The 17,635-nt window shown below is 43.2% G+C and overlaps 1 protein-coding gene across 3 annotated transcripts in view; it reads left to right on the top strand.

The window, feature by feature from the left end:
- Window positions 1–12,688, top strand: part of thsd7ba (thrombospondin, type I, domain containing 7Ba) — a 134,661-nt gene extending 121,973 nt beyond the window's left edge. For 2 of the 3 annotated variants that reach the window (XM_042084244.1, XM_042084242.1), the window contains 10 exons: window positions 524–639; window positions 1,100–1,217; window positions 2,578–2,723; window positions 4,747–4,918; window positions 6,043–6,216; window positions 6,985–7,080; window positions 7,766–7,848; window positions 8,393–8,585; window positions 9,225–9,312; window positions 9,824–12,688. In XM_042084244.1, the coding sequence (XP_041940178.1) occupies window positions 524–639; window positions 1,100–1,217; window positions 2,578–2,723; window positions 4,747–4,918; window positions 6,043–6,216; window positions 6,985–7,080; window positions 7,766–7,848; window positions 8,393–8,585; window positions 9,225–9,312; window positions 9,824–9,905 (1,268 nt within the window). In that variant the 3' untranslated portion in view covers window positions 9,906–12,688. The remainder of the gene's footprint in view (window positions 1–523; window positions 640–1,099; window positions 1,218–2,577; window positions 2,724–4,746; window positions 4,919–6,042; window positions 6,217–6,984; window positions 7,081–7,765; window positions 7,849–8,392; window positions 8,586–9,224; window positions 9,313–9,823) is intronic. The other variant, XM_042084243.1, reaches the window with a different exon arrangement.
- The last annotated feature ends 4,947 nt before the right edge of the window (window positions 12,689–17,635 follow it).

Here is a 17,635-nt window from a genome sequence, read left to right as displayed (position 1 = left end):
TCATTTACATCTTATCAGCGGCTGCTGCCGGGAGTAAACCTAAATCAGTACGATGGGCGGCTGTGTGTGAGGGGCGGCTTTAGTAAATGCACCGCTAGCCAATGCACTAGCGCCCAAGCAGGCTAATCTCCCTTATCGATTATCATTTGGAGCCCATTAAGTTTAATAGAACAGAGATAGTCTAACTCTCTCATAGCCTGAATCATTCCAGATCATTTCTTATTCAGTTAGTCACGCTTAACATGTGCTGTGGAGTATTCGCCTAATTACACTGTCAAATGTGCAGTCTGATAATGCCTAGTTAGGAGCACTAAATGACACCTGCCATAGCCAATTATCAAAATCATATGCAGCACAGGGCCAAATGAATGATGATTTGTCGACATTGTTATTATTTATGCACATAATTTGTATCATAAATTGATATTTATTGTTTATGTGTGTGTGTGTGTGTGTGTGTGGTGTGTGTCTGTGTATGTTATTATGTGTGTGGTGCATGTGTGTGTGTGTGTGTACTCATCAGACTGGAGTACATGTCAGCTGAGTGAGAATGCCGTCTGTGGCAAAGGCACCAGGACCCGCTTCCAAGACTGCGTCCGCAGCGACGGGAAGACAGTGGAGCTGAGTGTGTGCGAGGAGGTAAGTCAAGTCCCCACTTCAGCCCTGTTTAACTCCTCAACCCCCCCCCCACACACACACACACACACACACACACACACACACACACACACACACACACACACACACACACACACACACACACACATCACCACCACTGCAGATCCGTCACCCACAGCCTCGCCGGCTGCATTTCGGCGGCCCCTGCCCAACTGGAAAGCCTGTGGGATTTAATTACGCCCTTCAATATGTGGAGCGTAACCATCCATTTTCCACCCAGTGAATGGAGTGACACTCCTGGACTCCATGTATCCTCTCATTCCTGTCATGTTTTTTCGTCTGCGGAGAGAAACCACACCGCGCCGAATAATGTGTTTGGAGTCGGTGGGTTAGCGCTACCGTTGCGAACGGGGGGGGGGGGTTTCTAGATATCGAAACTGGTCTGCTGTTTAACCCTCCTTGTTTGTCCTTTGCATTTCAGCGAGGCCTGGAGAATGAGTGGGAACTGATTGCCAGCTGTGTCATCGACTGCCCCATCAGCTGCATCCTGTCAGAGTGGTCAGCCTGGACAGAGTGCTCGCACACGTGCGGGAACCAAGGTAGGCCTTTTTCCCCAAAAAACATATCTAAGACATAACTGGGGTGTGAAGTACATTTGTCAGCTAATTGAGTGTGCTGAAGTGAACATGGTGCAGTTCCTACACGTGAGTGATGAACAGCAGTTACTTATGAGAGGCTAATGTGTTTTCCTTGTAAATGGATACATTACATTAACTTCCTTTGTCATTAGCATGCAATACAAGGATTCAGCTTAATTATTAATGTAATTTTTCCAATTGTATTTGGGGATTACAGGTTAATGATAGCAGGTTAACTAAATCTCGCTTCCCTGGACTTGTTGAATGATTTATCAAGTAAAGTGAAATATTTATCTTGTCCATTATCAGTGTCAGGATTATCATTTTTAATTCAGTATGTGTGGGTTGTTTGCCATCAATTTGTTCGAAGTAGTGTTGTGTAGCTCATGCAAAATGAAACACCTAATTATTTTCTCAAATTGCCTATACCCTTTGCCACATGTCTGACTTGTCACCTAAAATAACCTAGTTGCTATGCTGCCAATTAGTCACTTTAATCTTCATTAAGACTAAATCTTCTCAATACAATTCAATATAACCCCACACAAATGCCTTTGTTAAATTGCAATTTAAAACACATGCAGCCACAGAGGAAAATGAAAGTCAGAGAGGGGAGTCCGATCGGACTTATCAGTCCATGTGTGTCAAGCTCTGGCTGACATCTTGTTGTTTTTTTTCTGGGGTGTTCCAGTGGTGGCTTAATTTGGGCTCCATTAGACTGGTGGTGCAAAGTGCTCTGCGTAATGTGTCTGTCAGGGAACGGTGGAATTGTGCCACTCCATGCCCCATCTGCTGCTGCTGCCCGAAACCTCTTTCTCTTCTATCCCCTCAGGTTTCAGGGGGAGAAATTTTGCTGTCAAATCATGGGCGTTTTAAAGAGCCCCGTTCACTTTGCTGAGGCTGTCTTGTAATGAATCGCCCGTTCGAAGCTAGCCAGCTGTGCTGGCTACCTCTTGAATGGGAAGAACAAAACATTGATTTGACATGTCGTGGAGGGGGCTCTGACTGTAATGCCTCACTTTTATGGACAAAGTGCTTAATGGAGGAATGTGCTGTGCTGTGGGATGCTCTCGGAGATCCGCTTAGCTGATCCCTTGCTGGAGAGTCTTCTTCCAATAAAATGAACCTCTCTCTTTTCTCTCTCTGTGTGTACTGTATGTTTGTGTGCATGTGTGTACTGTATGTATGTGTGCATGTGTGTACTGTATGCGTGCAAGCATGTCTGTGTGTCTACGTGTCTGTGTGTGTGTGTTTGTGTGTGTGTGTGTGTTGATGATGATGATGATGATGATGATGATTTCCCTCTCTCCTCTTTGCGCAGGTCAGATGGTGCGAGCACGGAGCGTGCTCCAGCCGGCCCATGAGGAGGGTCGTCCCTGCCCCTCCCAGCTCTCCCAGACCAAGCCCTGCCCCATCAGGCCCTGCTACACCTGGCACCTTGGCGAGTGGTCTCCCTGCCGCGTGGAGGTGTGCACATGCAGACACATGCACACAGATGAACACAACACACACATACACATACAAATACACACATATACACATGCACATATGCACATATGTACACATACATACATATACATATACAGTACATACACATATACATACACACATATATACTCATACACATACATACACATACACACATATATGCTCATACACATACATACACGCATACACATACATATACATACATTTGGACATTGAAATAGAGATGCATACACATAAACGTACTACTACATAAAGAATGTAAGTGTACACAAAAGAAATTTCTCCTGAACTTAACACGTTCATGCTCTTTATTCATGAGGAAAGAATGCATTACAATAGGAACTAAGTGTAAAATGCCCAGGAGCTGTGTCAGAAATGCGCGACAGCGAGTTCAAACGGTGTCAAGACAAGTATCACCACATTAATACCTGACAGAGGGGAAGAAAGCGAAGGTACTTTAATTGAATTCTCCAAAGGCACTCACAACCTGCATAGGTGTGTGTGTGTGTGTTTCTGAGAGGGGCGACTTTGTGTCATTGAGACGTGCAGAAACTGTTGATGAAGGGGCGCGCTTTTGGATCTACAGTCTTATCATTAAAAGAGACCAAAGCCTGCACTTAGATTTTCATCTCTTCGCCTGCCTTTGTTTTGCCTCTCATCTGAATGGGCTTTTAATTGAATGTCTCAGGGTCTTCCATACATCCCCAGGGTCTTCAGAGCAGTCGGCCTGATCAAATAACGCCCCCCCCCCCCACCCCCCCTCCTCCACCCCCACCCACCCTACATCCCCTCTAACAATTTCATCCAGAAACACAATTCTCATCCCTTTTCGCCCCTCTAACCACAAAGTGTCATCTTCATCTATGTGTGCACAAGGTGCACTTAGAGATAAACTGTATCTAACCACAGGATTTTTTTTACAACCATGATGATAAAAATTGATAACTCTCCCATACAGACCTACTTTCACACGTCCTCATTGTTGACCGGTATGAAATAATCATCACGTCGAGTTTTGAGCTCATGGTGTTTGAAAGTGATTTGTGCGTAGCAGCTGGAGGGCGATGCTGAACATTCGGAGCCGTGGTGAATCACTCTGCCCGGGCGCTCTTAAACACCCCAGCTGTGTGTCATCAAGAACACAGAACAGGCGGGAAAACCGTGCTCGCTAGACGAGTTCCTCTTTAATGTTGCAGGCAATGCTCATTTTACAGGAGATGTTTTTTGTTTATGTTTATGATATTGTCTTAAATCGTGCACTCCGATGAGCCTTTTTCTTTGATCAATGTGGAGCGCTGAAGTTGTATGGTAATCTTTTGAAATCTTTTAATGTTGTTTGTTGCGATAATCTTCCATCTCTTGCGTCAAACCAAAAACAAGTCAGACATTAAAACAGCTCAAAGTTATTCATGCATAATATATTGCATATGCAAGGAGATAATGAATAATCATTGTATGTGCAACAGTATCTTGGGTATTTAAGATTACCAGCAAGATTTGTCTGATGACTTTATCCCCCTGCCTCTCTCACACACACACACACACACACACATACACTCGGACACACCCACACACACGCACACACACACCCACACGCACACGCACACGCACACGCACACGCACACGCACACACACACGCACACACACATATGTGCTTGGTTTGATTCGATATAGTAATGCTGAACTTTTCTGTATTTCCGTAAAGCTAAAACTGCCAGACATAGCAAGTTATTTCACTGCGATTAACAAAAATATGTCCATGGCAGCTGTTTGACACCAATGAATCAACTTGACATTTTCACATGCCTGGCTAAACCTCTTATTAATGTCCCAGTGAGCGGATGACAGCACAGTTCAGTCTGTCAGCGATCACGAGAGCAAAAGCCTGCTTGGCGCTGCCCCCTTCCTGCACCTTCAAATCCCAACCTCTGCCACTCCGGCGAGTGGAGGTGTGGGCGAGGAGTAGGCGCGTGTGGGCGTTAAACGAGCGCTTTCTTCGCAGGGTGCCGAGTGCGGAGAGGGCCTCCGGGTGAGGAACCTTTCCTGCATGGTGCACTGGGGAGACTGGCTGGACGCCTCCTCGCCCAAGCCGGTGGAGGACGAGAGGTGCGGCGACCGGCTGAGCAAAGAGAGCGAGCAGGAGCTGCAGCTGCCCTGCTTCGTGCCCTGCCCAGGTAAAGCCCGACGCTGACGCACTCGCAGCTGTGGGCTGGAGCTGAAGAGATACAAGGTCTTTCTCAGGCCTGTTTTTTTTTTTTTGCCAAGCATCTGGGTTTACTAATTAGCAGAGATTTGAAGCCAAGAGGTTGAACTCTCAAGGAATATCAGATGAGCTGGTATATAGGGGTGGGCGAAAAAACACAGGAAAAAAAAACAAGTGAAAACAACTTATTTTGATGAAGTGAATCTTTCTAAGTGTGTGGAAAACAACAGTCACCATCATCAGAGTGGAGGAAACCCAAAGCTTACAGGAGGAAAACTGTAGGGAGTAGAGAAAGTCTGAGCTGAAACATACTCTTTATTGTATTTGTATTATGACTTTATTGTATTATGACTTTATTGTATTTGTATTATGACAGTTATTTCCACACCATTAGATCATTTTTTCTACCCCCCAGAACAACAAAAGCACAGGGTAGTTTCAACACAGCATGCCCCCCCCTCTCTCTTTCTTTCTCTCTTTCTCTCTCTCTCTCTCTCTCTCTCATCTATCTGTTTATCTTGGCTCCTAGCACATTTCAATCTCTGGGCCGTGTCCGGGCTTAGAAGCAGCTGCTGTGGATTCAGGCATTTGGGCTGCTGGTGCTGGTAGGGGTGGGGTGGGGGGGTGGGGGGGTGGGGGGGGGGGTGGAGCATATGCTCGGCTATATGATGTGTTTCACGGGGCTCCTGTGAGGGGTGAAAATGGAACGGTCCCATGAAGATGAAAGATAATGAGCTGCTTCACTGCACAGATTGTCACTAATGGCGAGCCAGGGTAGGGAATCAAAGGGATGTCATGGATGAGGAGTCGCCGCAGTCGGAGAAATTGTCACCGCGAGAGAGGAGCCCTCATGCGGATTATGGGGTTTATTGATGTGCGACCTTCAGCTAAGGAGTAGCTAATATGTCTGAAGAATCACATAATATATTCGATTTCTTGTCATTTGTGCCATGTCAGTCAATGAATCAAACTGCCAGAGTATGGCATGCACATGCCTCGCTCCAATCCATTTTGAGTGGTGTGTTTTTTGGAGTGACTTGTGGAAAAGAAATTGAAACATGTGTAAAGCTGTGGAATATTGTTATTGCGCCACAGGTGACTGCCATCTGACGGAGTGGTCCTCGTGGAGCTCATGTCAGCTGACCTGCCTGGAGGGCCGGAGCTTCGAGACGGTCGGCCGGCAGGCGCGCTCCCGGGCCGTGGTCATCCAGGTCCTGGAGAACCAGGAAAGCTGCCCACACCAGGTGTTTGAGACACGGCCCTGCAAAGGTGCGAAAAGGGCATTTGGAGTCAACGTTCATTATACTTAAGGCGGGGATCACATCAGCCAGCGGCGAGCGGCAGGTTTCCTATTGTTCTCTATGGTGAACGGTGGCAACGCTGGCGTAATGCTAGCATTGAACAAGCTGAGCGTTCTACTTTCAAAGCGCAACACGAGCGTATTCAATTGACAAACCGTTTGTGTTGATTAGGAACGAGATAAAACTTATTATGGTCTGAGCGTTGCGTTATGTTTGCCGCTGCCGCTTGCCGCTGGCTAATGTGATCCCCGCCTTAAGCTGTGCATGAAACTGTTGGTTTTGTCCCTATGCTATGCTTCGTGCTGTTTGGTCATTATATTTAAAAAGGAGAATTTTTTTATTGTAGTGTGGCTGCAGCTCTATGATAATCTGAATAGCACAATTCAGGTACGCCAGAGAGGATTCTCATCATTCCTTTAATTCTCCTTGACTATTGTATCCATTCTACTCTATCCAGAGGCTTTTTCATTTCAAATTCCAAAGGCATGCTCTCTAATACAACACCACATGCCTTCCATTTTACTTCTCTAAGTGCTGTATCTCTGAGACTAAATCCTCAATGCTCTGCTCTAGTTTGTCTGAGAACTGAGCTTGATGAGTTGACAGTAGCAGCAAAAAATGTTCTCACCTACATTGTTGAGCATGGCCACCTAAGCATGGCTATTCAGGAGAGCCGGCGGTAACACGCGCCTGGCCATGGCGTAACGAGCCTTCTCTGTGCCATGTGCCGTCACAGGGGGAAAGTGCCACAGCTACGAGTGGAGGACCAGCGGATGGAGAGACAATGAGCGGTCGGTGTGGTGCCAGCGTTCCGACGGCGTCAATGTCACAGGTACGCTGTTCCATCTGTCGTACTGTATGCCATAAACACCACTACACACACACACAAACACACACACACAGCATTCTCTTTTCACTTGAATTCCGTTTTTAACACAGAGGGCTGCACTGCAGGTGGCCCTTAAACAGTGATTTCATCTGGACCCGAAACAAATCTTGGGCGAGTATAAAAGCGTCAGATTCGGTTTACAGTTCCTTAATGCGCCTGCCATTGATCATGGGCGCACTAACCAACTGCAGTCATCAATAACGGCCAGAATTTGCAGCCGCCTCACAATCCATACAAATGTAATATTACACCTTTTTATTAGTGCAAAATGAAGCTGGTCGGTGCAGCCCCACACACACAAAAAAAAAATGTATTCGCAGAGAGCGCATGAAGGCTTTTGGATGGCTTGATCTGCTGTAAATAACAGGTAAAAGTGATCTTATCTCAGTAAGAAATTGTCTCCGGTAAATATAAGCTCCAGCAGGGTAATCTTTTACCGCTCAGCTCAGCGTGAGCCCGAGGCATTTTTCTCTGATGTTTTGACATGTAATTTTCCATTCCTGGAATTACAATGTTCTCAGATTGATCAAAGCCCACGATAGGCTAGCGGAGCCATTAATCAGCCGCTGCGCCACATTTGTTTGGTTATCAATGGGAGGAAATGCTAATGATTACCTCTGCGCTGCAGGAGGGTGCTTCCCACAGAACCGGCCCACGACTGTGAGACACTGCCACCCCCCCTGCACCAAACCCTTCTCCCACTGCACACAGGTAACCATACGCACTATGCTGAATGCCAGAAATGCATTACAACTGTTTTTATATTCAGAACTGCCCCCCAGACATTCACTCCTTTCTGTTAACAAGATGTCTTGAACAAAGTAAATAGACCAGAGCGGAGTGCCGTCTAAATGCTCTTAATGGTCAGATGTCTGCCCTTGGTGCTAGCGTTAGTATGGCATTGCAAGTAATGTGGTTTTAATGCAGTTTATTGCCAACAAACAGGAGGCACTCCCCCAAAAAATCCATAGCAGCACCCATGGTTGCCTACTACTGCCCCCAGTAGTGGAGTCTGTGCAAGTGCACAGGCTTTGCATCAATCATGTTGCATATTGTAGGGAGTGATAGTAACATACAGATGATATCAGTAGCATAGACCAGTGCCACATGAAGATAGTGCACATGACAAGCAGGCAGTGAAGATACAGTGTCGGGGGGTGCCAATGCAGGGCTTTGGGAAAAATATTATGTCCTGCTGTGCTCCGCCCTGCACTGTACTGCACTGCCTCTGACAGAGCTGTGTGTTTGTGGGCAGAGTGGCGTGTGCGGCTGCGAGAGGGGCTACACCGAGGTGATGACCACTCACGGTTTCCTGGACTACTGCACCAAGACCCCGGGGGCCGTCAACAAGAAGGCCGACGTCAAGACCAACTCGGGCCGACTGAAGCCCGGACCCTCGCAGATCCAAGACTTCTTTGGCGAGTGGTCCCTGCGGCCGGTGGGACCAGGTATTTGAAATGCAGATGGCGACGATGCTACTGTATCAGCTAGGGCCCCCTTAGATAATTTCTTTGCCTTTGAATTCAAAACAGATGCACTGGCCTCTTTTTTTAAGTACCACAGATGGCAAGACAGGGTAAACAGTATTCATGTTTTATCTCAAGCAGAAGTAAAGGTGCATACTATTGGGACCTATGAGAGTTTATATTCTGTAAGTTACTATATATAATTCATTTTACTGCCAATGTATAATTCATTTATTCTGAGCAGCACATCTCTTGTGCATCTTTTTTTAATCCCAAGGGATTCTATTGTTGAAATGGTGCTATCTATTGGCAGTGGGTTGCAGAAATAGCTTCAAATGTCCTGTTATCGGCATTTACATAGTTGAAGAAAAAAAAAAAAAATTATATGTCTGTTCACTTCCTCATTTGCACCAAAAGGGAGATAGATGATATAACCCTATTATGCCAGCTGTGTCTTTAGAATTCACTATTTCTCATTTCCTTTCATCCACAATGTCAATATGAAATAGCAAATGAAAGATGGGACAATGGTATTTTTAGACGCAATCTTCAAGGCTCTGAGGGCTATAGTGGGCTGCAGAGGGCATGGTAAATAAATATGCTTTTCTCATGCCTGCACAGATGGAAGAATCAAACTCTGGGTGTATGGGGTGACCGCCGGTGGATTCCTCCTCATTTTGCTAATCATATCAATCTCCTTTTTGTTTTGGTACGTATATCATTTCAAAGTGTGTTATTGATGTAAAGGTTACTGTTACTGAATTCTGCGTCACAGCATTTTGAAACTGACACCAGTGTTATTTCTGAGAGAGCATGAGACCTGAAACAAAAGAATTGCATTTGCTTTTTCTTGTTAGTCTTTCTGAGTAATGTTTCACTGCTGCCCTCCAGTGGTCAGACATCATGAGCACAGCTTTATTGGGCCAATGGAGGTGAAAGGTGCTGTGCTACAGTGATTTATTGCTGATATCCACTACAGTCACTCCTTCTCATGCTTAACTAGTTCCATACTAGACCCATCATTTTAGCTGCTTAACAGAGACACTACTAGAGAGATAATCTTTCCTTCTCTAGGGGTTTTTACGTGCATTGGAATCGATTAAAGCTGAAGAAAGTCAGCAATTAGTTTTATAAAATGTTTTCTTCGTATTTTCTGTAATTCATGTGTACATGTTTTTTTTTTGCCTGTTTGTGTGTGTGTCCTCTCTTTTTTTCCACAGCAGCCCCCCCAAACAGACTAAAAGCACTTGCCCACCACAGAAGCCTCTCACGCTTGCCTATGACGGCGATGTGGATATGTGACCAGCGTGCCACCCTGAGCCCGGTCACCCCGCCAGAAGACATGGTTTCAAACATCACCTCTTCACACAGCCCCGCTGAGTCGCTCAGAACAGCAGGGAAAGACATGCTGAACAAGATTCTTGGGGGGGGGGGTTGGAAAACACGTTCCCCTTCCCTCTCACATCAAAAGGAATGTCAACGTCAACCAAACTTCTATGTGCTGGGGTTAGACGTCAGTGTCCAAGGACACAAAGCGAGACGTTTCGGATCAAGGAACTACATGTGTTGTCATGACATTCAAAAAGGGTAACCAAAACCCTACAAAGTGGCATTCCATGCGCCAATGGAATATGATGACATTTTCCTGAGGTGATTTTTTTTTTTTGTTTGTTTCTTTAACCTTGACAGAAAATAACAGTGGTTGGGGAAAAAACAACAACGGAGGCATTTTGAGAGGTCACTGATGTGTTGTCAGTATGTTGTGTGTCATGGCCAGCTGCAAATGACTCTTGGTCCGTCAGAAAAAAAAAGCGCTATGCACTATATTAGTGCTTATCTGTTTGTTCTCTTTTTATTTTATTTTGTTTTTGAAATAAAAATAACAAAAAAAAGTTTTCTAGTGTTTTCATTGTGCTGCAAGAATTTTGCTGTAAAAATTGTGTTTTCATTGATAATGTCATTGGATGTACATGTGCTTATCAGATAGGAAACCAAAATGAAATCAGCACGGACTAAATGTGAATGGAATCGTGGCTCCCTTGGTCCATCAAACAGGCTTTACATTTCTCAGCACTCACAATTTGCACCCATGAACTGCAAGTGTCAAGTCTGCTCTCCCAAAAACCAGCAAGTTTACTTTTCTTTTGTTACAATACCCACCATGAATGTGCAATGTAGTATTGGATATGTGACTGCATACATGCCCAAGATTGAGAGTTTGAGAGACTAGAACTGCCATTGATATTGTGATTGTGTGCATGAGCAATCTTTGGGGAAACTACTTCTGTCCATGAAAAGAATGCTGGGAGCCGATGAAGCTTTGTTCAAGTGTTGATTTGTACGTTTAAGTTCCTTCAGTTGTTTATTTATTTGTCAACATGTTTTGTAATCAGCCAGCCTTACTCTTATCCGTAGAGTGGTGTCTGGCTTATGTTCAGAGCAGCCCACTCCGCCAGTCCTGCCACGTTTGTTACCCGACGGATCAGAGTGTAAATGTCTCTTAACTCTCCAGTCTGTAGACAGCTGTTTGTCCTGATGCACAACTGGAAAATAGCTTTCCAGGTCAGAGTTTTGCTTCGTGGCCCCTGCAGCGGTTGGTTGAGCCCCAGAATGTGAAATCATGTTGTAGTGCTGTATTTCCTGTAAATTGTCACTGTGTGGACTCAGATGATAAGCACTGTATATAAGCACTAATACAGGAGGACACTGGAGCTTCATTACACATAATTTGAAATAAGTTGAATGTATAAATAGTGTGACTATTTATTGATTTGTTATTTATTTATTGAGCTATTTATTTGTGTGTTTGTTTGTTTGTTTGTATGTATGTATGTATGGGTGGGTGATTGAACTTATAATTATCATTCAGGGCTACCTTTTTAAAGGTGCAGGTGTATGTTTTTGTTGTGGAAAACTAACCACTACATTTACGATCTTACTTTGAAGCTGTCATTGAAAGACCAAATTTACCAACGTTTCTGTGGATCCATTTTATTTCTTATTTTATTATTTTTTTGTATGTGTTAGTGTATCCTTACATTTGTTTAATTATGTTTAAATATTTATTTGGAAAACATTTTGAACTCCAAAAACAATCAAAATATTTGGGTGGCATTACATACTTATTGTTGATATCAACAGTATTTACATGAATAGATATTTGGAGGCAACCATGTCAGAACTTCTGTATATGGGTGGAGTTGTTTAGCATTTGTCATGCAGTTGAAACATTCCAAAACCAATCCATTGCCTCAAAGAAGAGCAGTACAGCAAACACAGAAGTGTTTCTGAAGTGGTAGGATTTGAAAAGGGGTCCCAACCTTGCTTGTTTTGCCAACAATACCAATATCCAGGTTGCCAATAGCAACATTTAGATGAGTTGTCTCAAGATGGTTTACCCAGGTCATAAAATACTGGGGTCATTTCTGTTCACAGTGACAAATGTTCAATGTTTGTCCATTTAATTTAAATTGTTTGCAACTTCAAAATGCACCTCTAATTCATGCATATTTTGACCCATTTTGCAAAGACATTGTTGAGGGAGTACCAAATCATCTACCAATGTAAAAAAAAATAATGCTCTCATTTAACAGTGATGATCAGTATACTAGTATTTCTTCATATGGTTGCATTTTCCCAAGGCTTAAGTCTAGTGGTTTGGGTTGGAGCCATTTGGTAGTGAAGACATGAGAGGACCACAGAAATGTACAGTGAGTGATTTAAGGTTATTTTTTTGTTCCAATTGACATTATGGCAAAATGGCAATATATACTAAAACATCCAACTGTGCATATGCATGCTTGAATCTTATTGTCTGAAACATAAAATTATCCAAAAGTGGCCTTGCATTTATCGTTTATACTTGTGCATTTTTAAGAAGTGTTCTTCAGTGACCATTAAGGAGTCATTTGCCCCCTCAGACTTCTCTAGGTTTACATTGCTTCTTCACAGTTGTTAAATATGCTCTCAACAATATCCAGTGGCCTGGAAGAAAAACATTGGACTTTTGTTTACATTGTAATTTCTGTTATATTTGTGTGTATTTCAAGAGTTGGACGAAAATGCTAATAAATTGTGATACTCTGTGGGAAAATCATGACTCATTTTTCTTCAACATAGAAGTTAGGGTCCTGCTTGCTCAGCAAGCATTGATTACCTAACATATACACAAGATGTGCGCAATAATGTCATGTTTTTGGTATAGTCAGTTTTCCTTGTGCATTTTTTGCACATCTTGGTCTTTAAGGAAGTGGTTGAATGTAGTTTCTTCAGACTCTCATGTATTTATTTTTTTGCTCTCTGTAGATTTGAGAATGTTTTCATATATTCCTCATTTTTATCACTATCATCTAATAGAGAGAGAGACAGAATTCTGTGCTTTAATTTGCCATGCGCTGATAAACCCTTAATTTTCTGCAACTCATTTTTGATGAATGGCCAGACCTTGCAGTGTTCTATAGATATTATTGTGATCTCTCAGGATCTTCAGCTACTCTCCATTTCATACTCTCGCTCTCTAAAGAATAACTTGTTTCTGAGGAAGTCAAATTTTTTTTTTTTCATTTGTGTGTAATGCTCTGTGTTTACACATCCACCCGTTTCCAAGGGGACTGCGATGGAATAATAAGTGCGCCTGGCACAGACATATAGCACATCTGAGGCTGAAGCAAAATTTCACATTATAGCTGCTGTCATTTGCATAGTTAGTTATGCTGTTGTGTCTTTATCAATTGTTCTCTCTTTCTTAACAAGGGTTTGCTTGATTCCCATACACTTGCCTGCCGTTGGTTACACTTTGCACAAGCTGCCAGATCGTTCACAATGAGGAATACTTGCTCTCTAGGAAGTGGGATCGTTTAAAATCTTTTTGTTTAATTTAAGTCATTTAGTTATGCATGTCAGCTCCACTCAGGGAGAAAATGAACTTAAGTGGTTGTGTCATGGCCACCTTGCTGGGGAACGGCTGGATGTTGCGATCTTGTCATGGTTAATCCATCCATTTAAGACCCCTGCTCAAGGCATTAGGCCACCCAGCAGCTTTCTGAGAGTGGGCCTCAGCAGTTTGGGTCAGACCTGACTTCATTTTAATCATGATTTATCATTTGCCTTTGTCAGAGCTTAATACGGTGCGACTGAGAAAAAGCTGAATGGTAAATGGCTCCATGAACATGGAACAGATATTTAGGGGAAGTCAGAACATAGGATATGAAACCATGGATTATGAGCCACTGGGCCCCTGGGTATAGACACGAAAAGTGTCCCAACACCCCCTCAAACAAACACACACACACACACACACATCTAACCATCTGCTGCACCCACGCAGGCATCCGCAGCGGTACACCCATTGAAAAGCACAATAACTATTTTTTATTCATTCAGATATGAGTGATAGCATAACCCGTGGTATATGATTTAGGGGCCATATTATGACAAATCACATAATGTAACCCATGTTATTTGACTGTGGGTCCCCATTCAGATACCAGTGGTGGGCAGCCGTGGCCTACTGGTTACCACTCCGGACTTGTAACTGGAGGGTTGCCGGTTCGAACCCCGACCAGTAGGAACGGCTGAAGTGCCCATGAGCAAGGCACCTAACCCCTCACTGCTCCCCCGAGTGCCGCTGTTGTGTGCAGACAGCTCACTGCGCTGGGATTAGTGTGTGCTTCACTTCACTGTGTGCTAAGTGTGTTTCACTAATTCACAGATTGGGAAAAATGCAGAGACCAAATTTCCCTCACGGGATCAAAAGAGTATATATACTTATACTTATACTCAGTAGTGAATATCATAACCCATGTTATTTGACTGTGGGGCCCTATTCAGATACCAGTGGTGAATATCATAACCCTATAATTCTACAAGATTAGCCTGTCTATCTGCCCTCCATTCTCATTGTGCAAGTTAATTACAGCTTGGTCTATAACTAATGGTCCAATGACACCTATTGGGGCATGTCTCTCGGCACACTGCCTGATCTTTTCCTCCAGAATCTTAGTGTAAGAATCTTGCTTTAGTGTTACCGTTTATTTTGAGAAGGTCCCCCTAGCCTGCGTCATACTCAGATTCTAGTCAGAATATGAGTCTGATATTGCTCCATTGGGACGTAGTTATGGGGCATGTTTCAACCGATACAGGGGGGAAATGCCTCTGCACTCAATTGGATAGACCTAACCAATCAGAGCAACGAAATAGCTTACCGTGAGCTGTAGGAAGAACACACAAACCATCCTTCTTCTCCACAAATGCCTTAACATTGTTCTGGTCTTTTGTAAAAGTTATTGTGCTGTCAATATTTCCTACAACACCCAATAGCGAAATCTAAGACAACGAAATACGTACATGTAGCAGGGTAGGCTTTTTGGAAAAACAGATTTTCCCCCTCCTTCATTTTTAAAAATTATTCTGTTGAATACTGATGCTACAAACATGTTATAAACAGCTGGGGAAGGGTGTCGCAAACCCCTCGAGCAAACAGGTGGCCAATCAGAGATTTCAAACAAACAAGAGAACAACATGTCAATGCAAACACACAGTTTTCCCTTGATGAAAGAGTTTTCCCATATCAACTTCAAACAGCTCTGGTTCAAGAGCAATGCCAGACCGAACGTCCCATCCTCAAATTATGTGGGGGGGCGGGGCTAAGTTTGGCTGGCACCCAGGCTACGGTCCCCCAAGAACAATATCAACATTTTAGAGTCCAGACCTCAATCCGTCAAAAAAGTGAGCACAAGGTCAGAGTGAATAATCGTTCCTCACTCAAAACCCGGATTGCTGTTAAAAAGGTGTAGTCTAGAATCATTGTGGAGACATGGAGAGGCTTGGTAGGTATTATAAGAACCATTTTGAGAGTTGTGAATGCAAATAAAGATGTGTCCATTGATTATTTAAAAAGGGTATGAATAATTTTGGACATGCTATTTTTCATAAAAATGTATAAATACATTTATTTTTTTTATTTCCATGTTTGTCCCACCTTTTGGCATCATGTGACAGTGTCATTTTCAGTCAGAACAAACATAGTGATAAAGAGAAAATCAACATTAAATCAATATTTGCCAGGGATATGAATATTTTTGTTCTTAACTGTATCATCAAAAAATTCCCATTAATATGCTACTCCCAGAAAATAACACTTTTGAGCTCACAAGAAAAGTACAAAAAGATCTGTATCCTATGTGTTCAGGTCTTTTATTAAACATTGTACAAACACTGACATTTTAAAACATGAAATGCAGAATTACAGAACTTCAGAAGCAACATAGAGGAAACATTTACTGTAACTTTAATTCAAACTCTCAACCAGGCATTTTTATGCCTCCTTCAGCAGTAGATTGTATGGACAAATGGCGCCTATGACGATATCTCTTCCTTGTGAGGTTGATGTGCATGCTGGGACGGGCACAAGCCAATACTCTTGATTTGCAGTAATCTCTCTGACCCTGAACCCCTCCTGTTCTGCATACATACTTTGTCTTCCCGTTCTTCTTGGAGACAAAGGTCTTGGTGTAGCCATGTGACTCTGCTACATTCACATTGGGTGTTGAGTAGACTCCTTGCCCATAGGCTTGCCCACTGCCAGGTTTGTTGTGGGTGCTGATGATGCCCTTGGCTCTATCCAGACTGGTCCCATGATAGGAAACTGGCCACTCGCACCTATCGGATTGGGTTCGGTGGCCTGGGGAACCAAGCCAAGCGTTGCCATCATCGTATTTATCAAGCACCTTTAGGGCGAACCGCATCCATCCATATGGACGAAAGTATACCTCATTTCCTCTCATGTATCTTGTACATTTGTCACGCACGTTGGTAAAGTCACAGTCAAACCTTGGATCGAAAAAATCTTATGAGCTGTGCTCATCTCATCCGTGGAAGTCACCATGATGTTTAGATTGAACAGTAGGCCTTCTCGTTGCGTCACAACTAAACCCGCCTCAAAACCAACGCTGATTGGACGTTCGTTTGGCGAACTGCTCCAAATTTTCGCTATCAGAGAGATGCCAGACTGATCTGTGAGTGAAAATCTGAAGCTCGCGAGATCAGGATGAACAATGCTCCAACTGGTATGACGCCTATTGTGTGCTTCTGTGAAATAGGGTAGTCTATATTACTGTAACTGGAATTCAGCCCTTCCCCTTGTATTTCCATTTCTTAAGAAATACGTGTGAACTTTTTTGTTGGGGCCCCTATATATTGAGAGAGTTGAAACTGCTGACTTCAAACTCACTCCCAAGTGACAGTAAAAGTGTAGCCTCGCAAGACCATCCGGATCTCGCAAGCTTCAGATTTTCACTCGCAGATTAAGAAGAGAAGAGATATTTAAACTGTAACCCTATGTCTCATTAGGCCTATAAGTCACTGTTGCTGTTGTATGGGAATCATTTTTGTATTGCGACTCTTGAGTGGTGTGTAATTTGTTTTGGCTCTTCATGCTGGTTAGCCACCCCTGGCCTATGCCTATATCGATGTGTTAACACACAGGGTGCAGTGAAGTTGAAAGTGAAAGAGCCAGAATGGATGAGGGCGTTCACCTCTTCATTTTGATTGTATCTTTTCTGAATTCACAATATCACTGAACATTTTCAAATATTATAAACTGGCTGTACACTCTTAAAATGAATGTGTTGAAAACAACACAACTTGCGTTGTTTTTTAACGCATCTCTGTGTCCAGATAGGGACAACACATTTGTTTTAAGAGTGTAGCCTCTTCCAGTTACAATGAATGAGGTGTCATGTCCAAGTGTAGATATCTCAGCAGAGTATCATACAGAGTAGGCCTACTATACAATCTAAGAGAGTGCCTCACTGTGAATTAAACAAGACAAACACTAAATAATAAGAGACCCAGGTCATATTGAAATAGAAAGTGTCTTGTGATAATCATTAATCTTGTTTTGAGATTCACCCTATTCTATATATCCAAATAAATGCTTCATTGGAATTTGCCCACATCAAACTTTTAATTAAATATAAACGACTTCAAAAATATACCAACATACTCAAACTGAATGTACTCGATATACTTAA

This window comes from Alosa sapidissima, chromosome 2 (genome assembly GCF_018492685.1).
Source record: "Alosa sapidissima isolate fAloSap1 chromosome 2, fAloSap1.pri, whole genome shotgun sequence".
NCBI lineage: Eukaryota > Metazoa > Chordata > Actinopteri > Clupeiformes > Clupeidae > Alosa > Alosa sapidissima.
This window is presented reverse-complemented; position numbering and strand designations above follow the sequence as displayed.